This window comes from Chamaea fasciata, unplaced genomic scaffold (genome assembly GCF_029207755.1).
Source record: "Chamaea fasciata isolate MVZ Bird 193981 ecotype frontalis unplaced genomic scaffold, bChaFas1.0.hap1 SCAF_17, whole genome shotgun sequence".
Taxonomy (NCBI): domain Eukaryota; kingdom Metazoa; phylum Chordata; class Aves; order Passeriformes; family Sylviidae; genus Chamaea; species Chamaea fasciata.
In genome coordinates this window covers 2,805,687-2,821,256 of record NW_027094102.1, presented here as the reverse complement: position 1 = coordinate 2,821,256, position 15,570 = coordinate 2,805,687, and the positions used below count along the sequence as shown (strand labels likewise).

Sequence of the window (15,570 nt, the reverse complement as noted above, 5' to 3'; positions counted from 1 at the left end):
GTCCACCTGGCCTGGGAAACTATGCAGGCTTTGTAGCAGAGAAAATCCCTTAACTTAGATCTTCATGGCAAGCTCTTAAAAGCTACCTTCCTTTAAAAAAAAACCCCAAAAAATAACAAGGAAAAGGAGGGGAGAGGGAAGGCAGCTTCCCCCTAAGCAATAATTAAAGCAAGAGCTCTCTCAGTGCCGGGGGAGCACCGTCGTGCTGATGAGCCGATAATCAGAGCATCACCACTCCGTAAGGTTTTCCTTTCAAAATGAGCACGAAGTTTCCTCTGGTTCTGCCGCAGCCTCCCAGCGCTGAGTGATGCTGGGCTGCGTCACCCCTCAGCACAGCCCCACTGATGTCACCTCGGTGTCACCCCGGGCTGATGTCACCCCAAGCGTCCTCAGCTGCAGCAACCTGGCCCCAGGCCACCCCTGACACCAGCCCAGGAGCTGGCACGGCTCCTGTGCCCAGCCTGGGGGGCTGGAAATTGTAAATCACCCCCAGCTTTGACTCTGGCACTGGAGCCCCCCGGCCAAATCCTGCCTTTGGCCACTGCCTTGGCACTGGCGGGGCGGCCTCGCCTTTACCCATTGTTCTCCCCACAGCTCAGTGGCTGTAAAACTTTCTAAGAGAGACCAGAAGAGCTCTGGGAGAAGTGCGAAAGAATGCTCGTAAAAGAGCACAGTATCAGTGGTTGGGAGTTTTAATTCTGATGGAGAGAAGACTTTCTTCCTGCGGGAGGACTGGGGATAGGGCTGCTGGTATTTCCCTGTGTCAGTCTCTCGAACACTCATTGACTGTAGTGAGTCCTCTTGGCACCGCAGGGGAAAGCGAATGCAGCTCTGTCGTTTAAATGGAAGATTAAAAATTGCTGTAATTTAGAAATCCCGGGTTCTGGTGCTTGCATTTGAGTACTGTTCTTTTGTGTCCGTATTGTAGCAATTTATTTACACAAGACAATTATCCGTAATGCCATGAATGGTAACCAGTCATCACTAGGAGGAATCCATTCCTAATTGTATTTACAATTAGGCCACAAGCTGCTCTTCCCTTGGTTCTCAAGGTTAAAACTTATTGCTTCTTCCATCACTAAAAATATTCTGAACAATTTAATCTTGCTACTTTTATTTGTTTATTACTCTGCAGTCGTTATAATCCCATGGGGACTTTTTAGATGTTAATAAAGAGTACTGCACATCACTTTTCCTGAAGCTTGTGTGGCACTATAAACATCATGCTGAGTTTAAGTTCCCCTTTCTGACCATATCCTTAAAAAATCCAGCATTTGTTAAGAGAATGGAGGGGATTTTTTCTTTTTTTCTTTTTAACAAAAAGAAATAAAAGGGTGAGGGGGAGAGAAGTAACTTTAGCCTCAATCTGCTAGCTACATAAAACAGTAAATGTTCAGTTGAGGCAGGGAAAAACCAGAACTGCTAGAGACTGGTTGTTTCCTTTTGGAGGAAACAATAAATGTGCCCACTTGTATTTTAACAGCATTACTACTGAGCCCCCTAATTACACAAATATACTTGTAATAAACTGCAGGAGAGAAGAACTGAAAAAGAATCATTCATCACAGATCTTTCTCCTCAGCTCAAAAAGAAACGTTTGGGTAACCACTCTTAAATCTTGGCCCAAATCAGGAGATGAAGACATTTCAGCACTGTGTGCTGAATCATTTGTCTCCTGAGACAGGTGAAAAGGAGAAGCAAATCAGACATGTGGTGTAAAACTTCTCTCGTTGGTGTGGACACAGCTTTGACCTCGGAACACAACAGTTCCTGCAATCCATGGCATGCACTGTAATCAAATTACCAGAATATTAGAGTCCATATCCAGGGAAATCTCCGAGCGTTCCGCTGCATTAAAGCCTGACACAGGGAATACAGAAACACACGAAGGAATCCAGAACCATGCAGACGCTCAGTCAAGCAAAGCCCAAATATTTCTTCAGCAAACAGTAACTGTCATTTTGCTCATTAGTCCACAGCTGTGAGATGAGAGCTGCTCCGCTGAAACTCCTGCAGAGGAGGGAGGTAAATCTAAGCCGGTGTGTCTGATACACCGAGAGTCTTTCCTGCCTGGGCTGGCCGCTGTGAGTGAGCAGTGCCTGGCAGGCAGGACACCGAGCTGGAGAAGAGTGCTCTGTGCTCCTGCTCCTTCAGAGATGCTTTCACAAACCCCCCACACTCATTTCTGTGCTCTTTTTGCCAGTTGCACGCAACAGGACGTGAGCTGTGCTCCCTCCATTCATACCAGACCCGTGCGAGGACACCAGGGTGTATTTCAACAGCTGATCTTTTACCCCAGTTGCAAAATTGCGTTTGAAGACACACAAAAAACCAAAACAAAACAGAAAATGCTGTTGTTAGGGGCTGACTCAGGAGGCCTGGATGGCCCAGCCCTAGCGAGAGGCTCAGGAATCCAGCAGGGCTGTGGTATGCAGGGCTAGGTGCTGCTGATGTCACTGATGGGCTTATCTTGTACCAAAAGAAAAATTCCTCTTGTATAATAGGGATCGTGGGTGGGAATCCAACTGCAAATAAATGTTTGCCTCACCTTCAGATGCCGTTATGCCTGGGGCATGGGCCACCAACGTTTACAGTGTAAAGGGGACAGACACGTGCACGTGCTCTGTATGTGAATATATGGTGTTTATCTTCCTGAGGACATTCCTGAAATAACAGTTTAAACTTGCCGTCACTCTGCGACAGGAATGTTTTGCATCTGCAAACAGGAGTATATGTGCATGTCAGCTACTCACAGGTCTTTAATATTCACAGCTCTCAGGGCTGCGTAGAGTTAATAAAGAGCAAACAGCCGCCTGCCTATTTCTCAATAAAATAAATGTGTTGCACAGCAAATATTCCTAGAAAGCAAAAAGCTCCTATGCATAAGCCGTGCGTCCCATCACAGGCTAAAGGACGTGAGAGGATGTGTGGTGCTGGCAGGGAGGGTCATTCCAGGCAGTGACCTCCTCTCCAGGTCCTGTGTCCCCAGCCCAGTGCCCCACCTGAGCTCGCCTCCCTTGGCAGCACAGAGGAAACATGATGATCTCAAAGAAAAATGTGAACTAGGTCACGAAGTCACACTTGCATCAGGAAGGGCACTCCACAGTGTCTTTGTAAGCAGCAGCTGAAGTTCCTAATGGTTATTTTCCAAACCACCCCTCCAAATACTTCGTTTCTGTCTAATAATTATAAACTGGGTTAATACCGCTGGACCTCCCACACACAGAGCACCTGAGAAAGAGGCAATGGCTGTAAGAGCCTGGGTGCAAGGAGAGCGCTCACTGCTCCGGCAGGGATTTCCCCTCTGGGCCGGCAGGACCTTTCCCCTCAATAGTTGGTTGGCCCCTAATCTCCCACTCTCTCCTGGCCCAGAGCTGCAGATGTTTGTGAGTGCACAGACAAGCTGGAAAGGCCCAGCTGGTCGTGGTCTTGGGGCACAGCTCAGTGTGTGCATTCCAAGCCGAGATTTTTGCTGATCACAATCAAAGCCTGAGATCCTTATCTGATGGCCTCGTGCCTGATATCGGCTGCTTATTTTGTAATATCCCACAAACTGCTCTCTCAACAGCACCAGAATCTGGGATTTCAGCTGAGAAATCCAGCAAGTCCCAGGCTTCAAACCTGGGAAACTGGTTTTTAATTATTTTCCTTTTATCCCAGTAAACCACAAGAAAGGCTGGATGCCCTGCGACTCCTGCCGTGCTCCTCCCGGGGAGCCTGTGCAGGTGTAGGCCCACACTCCTGCACTGTTTGGGGGGATGCTGGAACTGTTGTGGCAGGACAATATTAAAGGAGGATTAATTAGATTTATGCTATTTATTTGGGCAGCTGTTCAGTAGATGAAAGGAAGTCTAATGCAAATGAAATGAATAAGCCTTAAGAGGCCAACGTCCAGTCACTTCTCCGCTCGTGTCCCTCAGCACAGGCGGTGCAGAAATGGGCACATTCCTTTGGCAAAAATGAGGCATTTGAAGATTCCGTCAGCTGAGATTTCCCTTTCAAGTGCTGCCAGTAGATGCACAGTATATACATGTGCTTTTAAAAGACTTTTATTTTGAACTCAAGATGTGAATCTATGGCATTAAGAAAAGCAGAACAATCCTTTATTTAGCTGCACCTGCACCTTAATGCCTAATGAGTTTAGTCTGATGGAATCCAGACCTCAGGAAGGATTATAAATTCTCATTTGATTTCATTTACTTCTAAAATACCTTAAACCAGCTGTACCAGCCCAGAATCCAGTCCTTCTTTCTCTATCAGTTTTCCAAGTGTTGAATCTTTTGCTCTCTTAGGTAACTTCATGCTATATAGTGGTACTGCAAGAGCAATAAAAAATAGAGAGCAGCTTGAAGAAAATAATGTAGTAGAAGATAATTAGCATATAAGATTAAAAGCATCAGATTATGAGCAGAACTTTCATAAAGTTCTTTTGGCCCTGGAGGGAAAATTTGGAACTCGCTCTCCAGACACCAGAGGTACCTTTAGCCATTTCTGTCTGTTTTACATGTACACATCAGAGATATTCAGGCACTGACCTTCCCAAAATTACTGACTCAGGCTGTTTATTTTGAATAGTATCTAATTTATCAAGTACATTTAACGACTTATTACTTTGCCCCAGTGCAGGCACTGGAATGCAAGGGAAAAAATTGATCCCGTTGCATCTCTGCATGATGGAATCATTGCATCGAAGAGCTGGTATAACATGATTTGATTTTAATTTGTGTGGCCTCTGCACATGCCCGTTGCAGACTGAGGTGCCTGTGCTCCCAGCACGCTCCCATCTTCCTGCAAATCCTCCCCCTGTGGGCTTTTCTCCCCGTTTTAGGTTTGCCTGTAGCAGTCTCTCACGGTGCCTCTTATCTCCCCTGGCTGAACACACTTTATTTCTGACCAGGTCTGCTCAGCCACTCGTCTCTCCTTCCCTGGGCCTGGGGACGTTTCCATTTGCTCAGTGCTGCGTGTACAAGCAGTCAGGGCAGGCTGCTGGTTTTTGCATCAGTGACATTTTGAGACCTGCTGAGTCTCAGAGCAGGTTGCAGGAAGCACCTTGGGCCCCATTTGTCGAGTGTCTGGACTGGGGGATTATTTTTCTCCATAAACCTCATTGCCACTTAAATTCTCTCCCTCTTTGTGCTCTGCAACCTCTTCCCCCTTGAGACACCCATCGCCCTCCTGCTTTCTCCTCCTCCAGACCTGCCTTTTTCTGCGCTGTGGCTGCCACCTCAGCCTGATGCTCATTGTGATTCCTCCCCCGACTGCCACTATCTCCGTGACCCTTGGATGCACTGGCAAAATGTGTGACTTGCAATTCACACCTAACAAAGCTGGCACAGCTTTCCTGGGAAGCTGGCCTGGCCAGATAGAGCTCCCAGATTCCACAGCACCAGGGAAGCAGCCCGGCTGTCCCCTGAATTACAAAGAGCCGGCGAGCAGTGGGATGTAGCCGTCATCTCTGCTCAAAGAAGGAAGAGAAAAATGCACTCCTGCATCTTCACATACCTCCCACAGCTGGACCCAGAGGATTTAGGGGATGTGTTAGACAGCAGCATGCCTCTGCTCTCAGGCTGTGTGATTCCACACTGTGCAGACACAGAGGAAAGAAAGCAGGAGCAATGATGAGCTGTCGTTCTGCTCACTGCTGAGTTTGGCTGCAGGGATATTTCTAGGGCAGAGTGCAGAGCAGAGCTGAGGCTGCCTTTTGGGTGCTGTGCACTCACCTCAGCCTGCCCTGAGCACCCAGGGTCCCTGCAGGGAGCTGTGGGATCCCCTGGCTTGGAGCTGTTGTCCAAGTGCATCCCATCTTTCAGGAACACAGAGAGACAGCAGCCCTGGTGTGTCGGGGGTGAGCACCAGCCTCAGGTAACTCTGCCCGCAGTGCCAGCACGAGAGCTTGAGGCGTCTGTGATGGCCACAGCACTGGCCAGCTGGGAGGGCGCAGGAGGAGCCACGATTTGCAGCATCACCACAGACCCCCACTCACAGGATTTTGGGAATGGGAGAGATGGTGGGGCAAAGCCCCAGGTCAGCACTGTCCTGGGTTCCCCCTTTGCTGTGAAAGGAGGAAGAGAAACAAGGTCTGAGAGCCTGGAGAGGGAGGCCCTGCAGGAGATTTCCTTATAGTGGAATCTAGGAAGATGAAGGTTGAAATAGAGGGAGGCTCAAAAGGAACCACTTCATGAACTCCCATTTTTTTTCTTTTCCCTGTCACCCCCCCTCCCCCCCCATTTCTCCATTCCCTCACACCACTCAAATCCCACAGCAATCCTCAGTGTGTTACAGCAGCTGCAGATGGATTGCAGCTCCATGTGCTGCCGTGTCTCACGTGACAGGGCTGTGAATAAGGTATTCTGCAGAAACGCAACTCTTCCCTGCTTATTTAACTTTGCCTTCCCCAGATACACATGCAGACACAGCAAACAGCACCAGGAGTCACACCACCATCAGTCTGTTTACTATTAGAGGAGTTTTGTGCTCACAGAGCAGTCCCAGGTGTAAATTTTTCACGATACCTTTCATCTCGTCTGGCTCTGCTTTCAGCAGAGAAACCACAGCCTAAGCGGGTACCCATCAGGGGAAGAAAATGGATTACCTGTGCAGAACCTGCCCAGATACTTCGCGGATGTTCTTTAAAAAGAAATGGCTTTACCATCCAGCACTGCCTTAAAGTGTCTGCAGAGAAATCCCAGCAGGGAATGTCTCTGAATTCAGACGGCAGCACGCACGGTTCTCTCTGTCCTTTCCTTCCTCCCCAGTGACTGTTTCCCCCTTTGCCATCTTCCACACTTGGGAACTTGAACTTCAAAGGCTCCTGGGTGAGAGGATGTGGTGACTCACAGCATCCTCTGGTCCCCACACCACATTGCATGGTGACACGTGGCTCCTGGGGGAGCAGGTGGCTCCCGCTTCCAAGCACTGCCTGTCGTGGGTACAGCACAGACCCCAACACTGGAACAACACCAATCTAGGAACACCAGGAAGGGAGAAACACCGATTTCTGTCCTGAGCAGCCCTTGCTAGCTGAAGTTTGACTTAGTCAGGAAGAACTTGCTGCTGTTTGGGAGATAATTAAACCCATCTTCCCTCGCCCGGCTGTTTGCACACGCACAATGATACCATTGTTCCGAGTCATGCAACACACATGCTGACATTAAAGTGTTTAATCTTGTAGTACAGTATTCCATTATTTTTTGCACATCTGTACATGATAGGAAGGCTACGTATTAGGGGATTTGTTGACAAAGAAATGGCTAATGCTGATCCATGTGTGGACTGAAAGGATCTTTCCAAGTTGTGTGCTGCAGTGGGGAGGCTGCTGCTTCCCAGGCCCGAAGCCTGGCACAGATGTGATATGCACTGCTGCTATTACCACTTCTCAATTTATAACAAGGAGTCAGTGTTTAGAGGAATTTTGGAAGCTCCCTGCTGGGTTTGTGGCTAGGTGGTCTTGCTGGCAATACCAGCTTCATGCTGAAAGCTGAAAAAATGAAGTGATGGCTAAAGGGAGAATATTAACTCCAGAGGTTTTTTTTTTTTTTTTTTTTCCCTTTCGAAGCAAAAAATGCTTACCCCAGATCACTTTGCAGAGTGAGCACTAAAGAATTTCCAACCTCTGGGTTTGGGGATCGGGATTTATGGAGCCTGGTTTTCATCTTCTTTGAAATTAATGCATTAGTCCTTCTCTCCACCCATGGATGGGGCAGGACTTTGCCCTGGCACACACTGAATTTACCATGCAAGAAAGCAGTTTATCACTTTCTCCTCCCTCTACCTGGCTGTAAAACGGGCCCATGAGCAGGGAGCAGCTGGGGGCAGGTTCCCTTCTGCTGAGCTCTACCTTGGCTCAGAGCAGCCCCTTCAGCAAAGGGCACACGGGGACAAGGCATCAGGGCAGGGCTTGGGCAGATCAGCCCAGAGCCCCCCAAATATCTGGGGGCGCTGGTCCTGTGGCCCAAGGACAGGCTGTGTTTTTAGGAGTGGCAGGATGGCAGCAATCCCCAGTGATGGGATGCATTAATGAGTTATAGAAAAACCACGAGCTATTTTTCTAGTAAGCTTGTCTCACAGATCAAAATCTAGGCTGTATTTGTTTTTCCTTAGGTTTCTCCAAAACCCTGCACTAGCTTCTAGATGACTTGGAGAGCTGCAACTATTCCATGTAAAAGGCCCTCCAAATACTGTTTTTATCACTGTTTAAAAAAATTAAAAATACAGCCCATCACACACCCCAGGACATTTGCTCTACTCCATTTATAGAACTCCCAATTCATATTCTTCAACCATTTCTTCAAATATTTCTGTAACTGCTGCTTTAGCTGCCTAATGTCAGCATGTAAATCATGAAGCCGAGAGAATGAAACAAATGAAAACCAATCACAGAACTTTGCATTCCCAAATTCTTGCCATCATAAATTTCCTGCCGCTGCCCCTGTAACTCTTACTGTCAAGCACAATGAGGAGGGAAACATGTGCCTTCGCAGGCTGTGGCCTGGCATGACATTATTGCAATAATCTTTATTAGAGTCCCCCTTTTCCTCGGAAAAATCTAAGGACTGACCTCGCATTTCTTGCTCAACCAGGCGTCCTGCTGAGCCCAGTGGGCTCTTTCAGCTGCAGAGACCGCTGGATCCTCCCTCTAATTGCTTTCCTCCTTCTTGAACCTCAGCAACATAAGGAGAAAAAGGCCTATATTTCATAAGCGCCACGGTTTTATCCACCAATTTAGAGACAAAGAAGTGCAGTTTATAGAGGGGGAACATTTAATGCCTGTTAATTAGGAGCCCATCGAGAGGTCTCGGATTCGGCACGTCGAAAATTTACAGCTCAATTTCACAAGCACCACGAGCCCCGAGCCCAAGGGGTGGCCCTGGCCTCCCTCCTGCCCTGCTGGGAGGTCCCTGGTCCTGCTGCCACGCTGCTCGGGGGAGCTGGGAGAGGACAGCATCCACCCACAATGCTCAGCTGGGGAAGGGAACATTTTTCTCCAGTTGAAGACACTTCCCAAGGGAGACAGGAGGGCGAGGCAGGAGGTACAGGAGATGCTCTCTTCCCTTTGGGAGACAGCCTGGAAGGGGTGGCAGGGCTCAGGTGGAGCTGGTCCCAGGGCAGCTGGTGTCTGGGAATCTCCTGCTCTGCGCTGAAATGGTGCAGCAGAGGTTCTGAAGCTTTGGCTTCGATCTCAGGGGGCGACACTGAAGGGAAATAAAGGGAAATTTTCTGGGAAAATGAAGCTTTGCACCTCTGGATGCAGATGTGTCATTCAGAGTTTGGTTTGCTCTTTCATGGAAACTCCGAGGCTGGGATCAATCCACGGGATCTCAGGACAATCCAGGCAGCTCTCGGCCACCTCTGAAGAAGCAGTGCCCATTTTCCGTAGCTCTGCAGTAGTTGGGGACAAAGCAGGTAAAGACTTTCCTACCCTCTAAACTCACCACACAGGTAGTCTCCGAAAACCTGTTAATGCCAGAGTGTGGCAGATTTTTTTTTGGCATTCAAATCTCTGAGGGGTTTGTCAGGCAACTGCTGATGGCTCAGCAGCAGCCTGGCTGAGGGGCTGAGGCGAGGGGGTGTTGTCTTTTGGAATCTATTTTCCTTTGACTTATCTTTCAGTCTCAGGAATTCGGGACCTTTAATCTATTTGAGATTAAAGTCCTTTACAAATCCCTTCTGGCCTTTTTTGGGAGTGAAGAAGTTACAGACACCCTACTGCACATTCCTTCTGGTGCCTTTTTCCATTGTAAATGAGAAACAAGTAGCTCTGATTGTTGTAAGCACTACAATAAATGAGACAACTGCTCTCAAAGTGCCTTATAAAAACAATTAACATATTATCAGCTGAAAGCGTTAACAAGAAAATTTTAAGTTTTTACTTGTTTATATATTCAAAGTATATCCTAAGTGCATCACCCAAATGTGCCAGGGAGGAAGAGGTGTGGAGTTACCAAAGCATTCCCAGTTTGGCAGCCTGAGATTGGAGGCTGTTCATCTGATGTTGAGTTTCTTACTGAAACGCAGTTTTTTGCATCTTCAGAAAACAAGAGAGTAAGAATACCTAAGCAGGGAGATTGGCCTCCCATGAAATCCATTGAAATTAGTGAAAATATTTCTGTTGACTTCCCTGGCATTTCGATGAGCTCTTTAACGCTTTGGTAATAATTATTTTTTAACACAGTCATTCTTGGGGGAAAAAAAAAGTCATTCTGGGAAAAGATTCACCAGCCCTTCGCTCATCACGTGGGGCTGGTGATTGACATTGTGCTGCTGTGCTGGGTCCCGGGGCTGAGCTGGGATGTTTGGGGAAGAAATAACAAATGCTGCAAGCTGTGCCTCACCATGGTCCTTGCTGTCACCAGCAACGCCTGACACAAACCCAGAGGTCCAACCAGCGTTTGCAGAATTAGCTCGGGGTGGCTTTGCACTTGCCAGCAGAGATTTACAAAGGAGCTGCAAACAGCTGGGCTGCTTATTTCTAATGTCAATGCACTTTGCTGTGAAAATGACCAAACGTGGGATCGGTTTAAGTTTCCAGCTTTATGCTGATGTGTCACTTGCTTTGGAGGTTTGGGCACCTGGGGTGCTAAATCACCAGGTTTTCTGTCCAACATTATTTTTTTGGTGCTGGCTTTAATTGTATTGCTCCAAGTTCAAAATATCAACAGCTACACCTTTTCATCCCTGCATGCTAATGTTTTTAAGTTCTGTAGCTTCAGCACACGTCAGAACAAGCACCCAGTATTTGTTGACATTTTATCTCCAGCTTTCCCATATTTTTGGATCTGATACCTGGCTACTTCACACCTGAGCACATGTATCCATCCTGTTTTCTTTTAACCATCCCTGTCAGTTGCACAACTGTCTCCTGCCCCCTCTTGCATCACCATCAGGCCACAACAGAGGCTTGGAGAGACAAAGGACTTCAGAGAGCTGGGAGCCCTCTCAGTATCAGATAGAGCAGCACTCAGATCCTGCTCAGATAGGCAAGGCCAGACTTGGAAAGGTGCTGATCTGACTTGAATATTTGTGACAGGTGTGGCCAGGTTACTGATAACCACCAGCCCGAGACATTCCTTGTTTTGGCTGCATCACCTAAATTGTCCCCCCACCATTTTTGGTGTCCTCCTTATTTTCTCATGCATCTGGTGTCCTCCTCCATCCCACAGCTCTGAGTTCCCATCATCTCCACCTTTCCCAAGGACGGCGCCAGAGGGAGTGTCTGATGATCCCCATCCGCCACAGCTCCAGCTCACCATGCCAAGGGTTATTTTTACGCCAGCAAATGTTGAGCCCTGTGTTAAATTAGGCCAGAATTTGCCTGCAGTGGTTGTGCCTCCAAAATGCAATACCAGCTCTGTGTTTACACATGCATCACCTGCGAGTGACTTTGGATTGTTTTTTAAGGAGAGGAAATGCACTCTTTTCCCACAGTCAAGGCGCACAGTCGGTTTCATAGCAGAATTATTTTTTCAAGGGTGTTCTTCCTTTTCCTATTTTATAACCTTTGATTGCACATCCAGAGCTTTGGCTTCCTCTCCAAGCAGCTGCCTTGCCAAGGCATTTGAATTGTGAGCTGGAATTTCCAATGTTTGAAATTAGCATCTGGGCTGAAACCGTTCACCAAAGCCTTTGGGTAGTAGATTTGTGAGAGCTATGAGCCTGGCACAGAGATGAGTTGAAGTTCTGTGGGCAGAAGGGCTATGAAGCATATCCAGCAAATATTCAAAATGCTTGTTGTCTTTTAAGGGAGAATTTCACATTAATTTAATGTTAATGGCTAACAAACAGCTGAGACCAAGTCCTTCAAGAACGACCAAAAGGTTCTTCTTATGGTCATTGTGTCAATCGGGATGGTGGATTTTACAAACCTAATGGAGGAACTGCAGTCACATCCAAAGAGCTGCAGCAATTCTCTTGACTGTTTCAGTGAACACTTAAAATACCACTATTCCCCCCTGCCTTTCTTTTAAGCTCCCCCCCCCCACTCTCCCCCTTCCAGCTCCTCAGGTAATTAACTGGAAATGACCCAGTTGCAGCATTGTCAAAGGTCTAACACCCATCAAACCCAGGAAACTCAGGCTCCTTGAATGCTCCCCTGCTTACCCCGTGCTGTTGTGCTTAAGGTATTACAGGGGTCTGCAAAAAGTGCTTGATCAGATATACTGTACCATATGTTCCCCAATACCAACACACAGCAGCATGACTTAGGGATAGGATTTCAGCCTTCATAATGAAGAGTCTTGCTTTTATGAGTTCGAGTCAGACCCTTAACGTTATTTTAACATAGATTTTGGGTGTTTAATTATGTAATAAGATTTACTGCAGTCATCTAACAGATGTTGATTCAGGGTCAGTGTTTCTCATAAATTAGTTCTGAAAGGATTTGTTACTTCTGGGTCAGCAGATAGGTCCAGAGTGCAAAGAAAAAGGGGAAAAACAATAAACACTGAGTTGAAGGGTTTCTTGGGATTCTTTCTTCAGTTACATATCCACATATTTTCATGATCTTAATGACTATAGCCACAGGAATGTTTGCTTTAACACTAAAGATGGCTCAGGCCAAAACCCTATATCCAAACATCTGCAAAGCATGGGAAAGTTCAAACTTTGGGGCTCTTTATTTTATGACCCCGGCCGTTAATTTTTCATACTAACACGACACGTTTTTTCTAGGGCTCAGCAGTGGGAATTGCTGTGAACTTTAGCAGCACCCCAAAAAGTTTCATCTTCATGTGCTTGTTGTCAGACCTTGTGTTTAAAGTGCAGCTAAAGGCCAGTGTTGGTTGATGTAGTTGTCATCACACACGCACTGAAAAAGTGAACCCACCTCCCTCTGGAAATTCAGCCTTCCCATGTCTTTGGAAGCAAATTGTATTCCTACATCCTACTGCTAACAGCTGCAACTAAACCCACACAGCATTATACTCATTCTTCTACATTTGTGGTTAAAGGAGTGTGTCCATATTAAAGTATTTTTCCGTTCCCTTTTAATTTAGCTGCAGATAAATTCCTTTGAAACTGAAATTATGCTCTTTATATCTTATTCTATTAGGAATGCTTTGGAGGAAAGGGATTGAGGCACGTTTAATAGTGCTGCTAGCACGTCCGGGGCAGTTGTAGCCTGCCAAGTCTTTTACAAACACTGGTGAATATTCACAATATTCCTCCTCATCAGGGTATGAGCCACTGAGTGTTGTCCCTGAGATGTTTTAGTAGAGGTGCAACATATAAAACCATTTGCTAAACTTAATCACCTTTGTCTTGGAAAGTTTAGAGGTTTCATACCTAAAAAACTCCTCTAAGACGAATCCCAGCTATGAGTAAGAGCTCTGAAGCATTTCCCTGAGCAGCAATCACACAGTGGCAAACTGGACTCCTCACAGAAGGGATATGAGAGAGGAGGAAGAGTCCATGGCCAACAGCTGAGCCTGGGCCAGCAAAGCAGGGCTGAACCTGCTCCATGCTTGGACACAGTTCCCAGAGCCTCCCCACGCTCTGTCCCTGCCACGGGGACACCCTGCCCAGTGCTGGTCTGTGTTTGCACCACGCAGAGCTGTAAGTTTAAACAGCACTTTCCAGAACCAGGGGCTTGAAACTCCTCTTTTTCAGGAGTAATTCCCTTTAAGTCAATGGATTTACACAATGGATTTGCTGCTGCCAGAAGAAAATCAGGCCCACAGAAAGACACACATTCTTTGCCAAGGAAATCTCAGAGCTAACTACTTGAATTGTGCAGTCAAGCTGCAGAGAGGTCAAGTGGACAGACGACAGGACTGGGACATATAGGAAGTCCCCGGTTCAAACCTCAGCTCTTAAAATGTCATGCGTTGTGACCTTGGGCGAGTCAGTTCATCCCCTCATACCTCCATTTCCCCCTTTTCCTTTGTCTGACTTGTCTGTTTCATTTGGAATTTGTTCCAAGAAGGGTGCCTTGCCTCCTGTGTTGGGCTGGGGCACTGACACCTCTCCTCCCCCTTGGTGGAGGGACGGGCTTGAAGTCTTTGTTTGCTCCCAGCACTGACCCCCTGCCTCTGTACCCACAGCCAGGGTTACACGGGACCACCAGCCGTCCATCAGGGGACAGGCAGGCCTGTCACCCCGTGGGATAACACACATCCCAGCACCGGCCTGGGAGGATCTGGCACTTGTTATTTCACAGTCAGGGCTGGGAGGAGGAAGAAAGCCCTCACTTTGAACAGTTGCTTCACAGCCCTGATCACTAAAGAGCCTTGAAAACGAAATCTTTGACCCTACGGAGCGGAGCCGTGAGCTTGTGATGAGTTCAGCTGGCATCGAATGTGTCTCCCTGGCATGAAAAGCCTCGAGGGCTGGAATTTGTGTCTGCAGTGTGTGGGTATGCGTGTGTGTGTGATTGTCAGAAGCAGAGCCAGGCCGAGAACCAGCTCTCCTGAAAAGCCCCATCTGTTTGTCTCAGCTCCTTCCCACAGCAGCTCGGCCGTTATCGGTGGCAAGTGTCCAGAGTCACTTGTCAAGCACAAAGCTGCCAAAAATCATTAAAACACAATGGCCCCCTGTACCAGCCGACTGTAAAACTGTTCCAAAGGGAGCCTGATAAACACATATATGCCTGTAATAGCCCAGATAGAGGCAGGTATTTCCTTTTCCTACGTGCTCGAATGATCCGAGCAGCCCGTGAGATGCTGCGATCAGATATTCCTGCCCCGTTGTGGCAACCCGCGAGCGTGTTTGATGGGCGAGGGGAAGGGGAGCAAAGCAGGTGGCTAATGGGCTGTTTTCTGTTCCAGTGGAGCATGACAGAGAGTTCCACCACCAGCGCTGCCACTACCGAGAGTTCAGGTTTGATCTCTCCCGGATCCCCGAGGGGGAGGCGGTGACGGCGGCCGAGTTCAGGATTTACAAGGATTACATCCGCGAGCGCTTCGACAACGAGACCTTCCAGATCAGCGTCTACCAGGTCCTGCAGGAGCACCCGGGAAGGTGAGGGACGGCAGGGACACGCTGCTCACGGCACAAGGGAGTCACACGCAGAGCTTGCAGAGCTCCTGGGGCCGTCGGCGAGAGGGGCTGGGGTGGACAGCAAAGCCCCGGGGATCTCAGCGATGCTGCTGCAGCAGGCACGCAGCTCCTGTGTGATGTGACCTGGGGAGAGGTGCCCTGTGAGCACCAGGGAGCATCCCCAGCACTCCTGCTCTGCCCTCTGGGAGCACCCGGTAGCCTGCCCGTGTGCTAGTGCAGGAAAGCTGTCATAAACCAGGAATATTTCAAGGTTTCTGGAAGCACTCCCCCCCTTCCTCCTGCCTCTGATGGATCCTGAGGTGGCAAACCCAAACGCTTCCTTTGGAATTGTAGCTTAATTACTAACCCTTATTATCAAAGGCGTTTGAGCTTCCTAATTAACAGAGACAGATGACACCATGCTTTTTATATTGACTGATTGTTTCGCATGTGCAAAACTACAAGATGAGCCATTAAATCCCTTCCAAGCAATTATTAATGTATGCCAAGCTCCCTGATAAATCCTCCAGGGAACTTGAATAAGAACATATGTTCAATTTTCTCATCTGGTTTTAGTTCCAATTAATCAGCAATCCCAAA

At 47.8% G+C, this 15,570-nt stretch overlaps 1 protein-coding gene across 1 annotated transcript in view; it reads left to right on the top strand.

Moving 5' to 3' along the window:
• BMP7 (bone morphogenetic protein 7) overlaps nucleotides 1-15,570 on the top strand; it is a 39,165-nt gene that overhangs the window by 9,111 nt on the left and 14,484 nt on the right. The window contains exon 2 of the mRNA XM_066198672.1: nucleotides 14,760-14,952. Coding sequence (XP_066054769.1) covers nucleotides 14,760-14,952 — 193 coding nt within the window. The remainder of the gene's footprint in view (nucleotides 1-14,759; nucleotides 14,953-15,570) is intronic.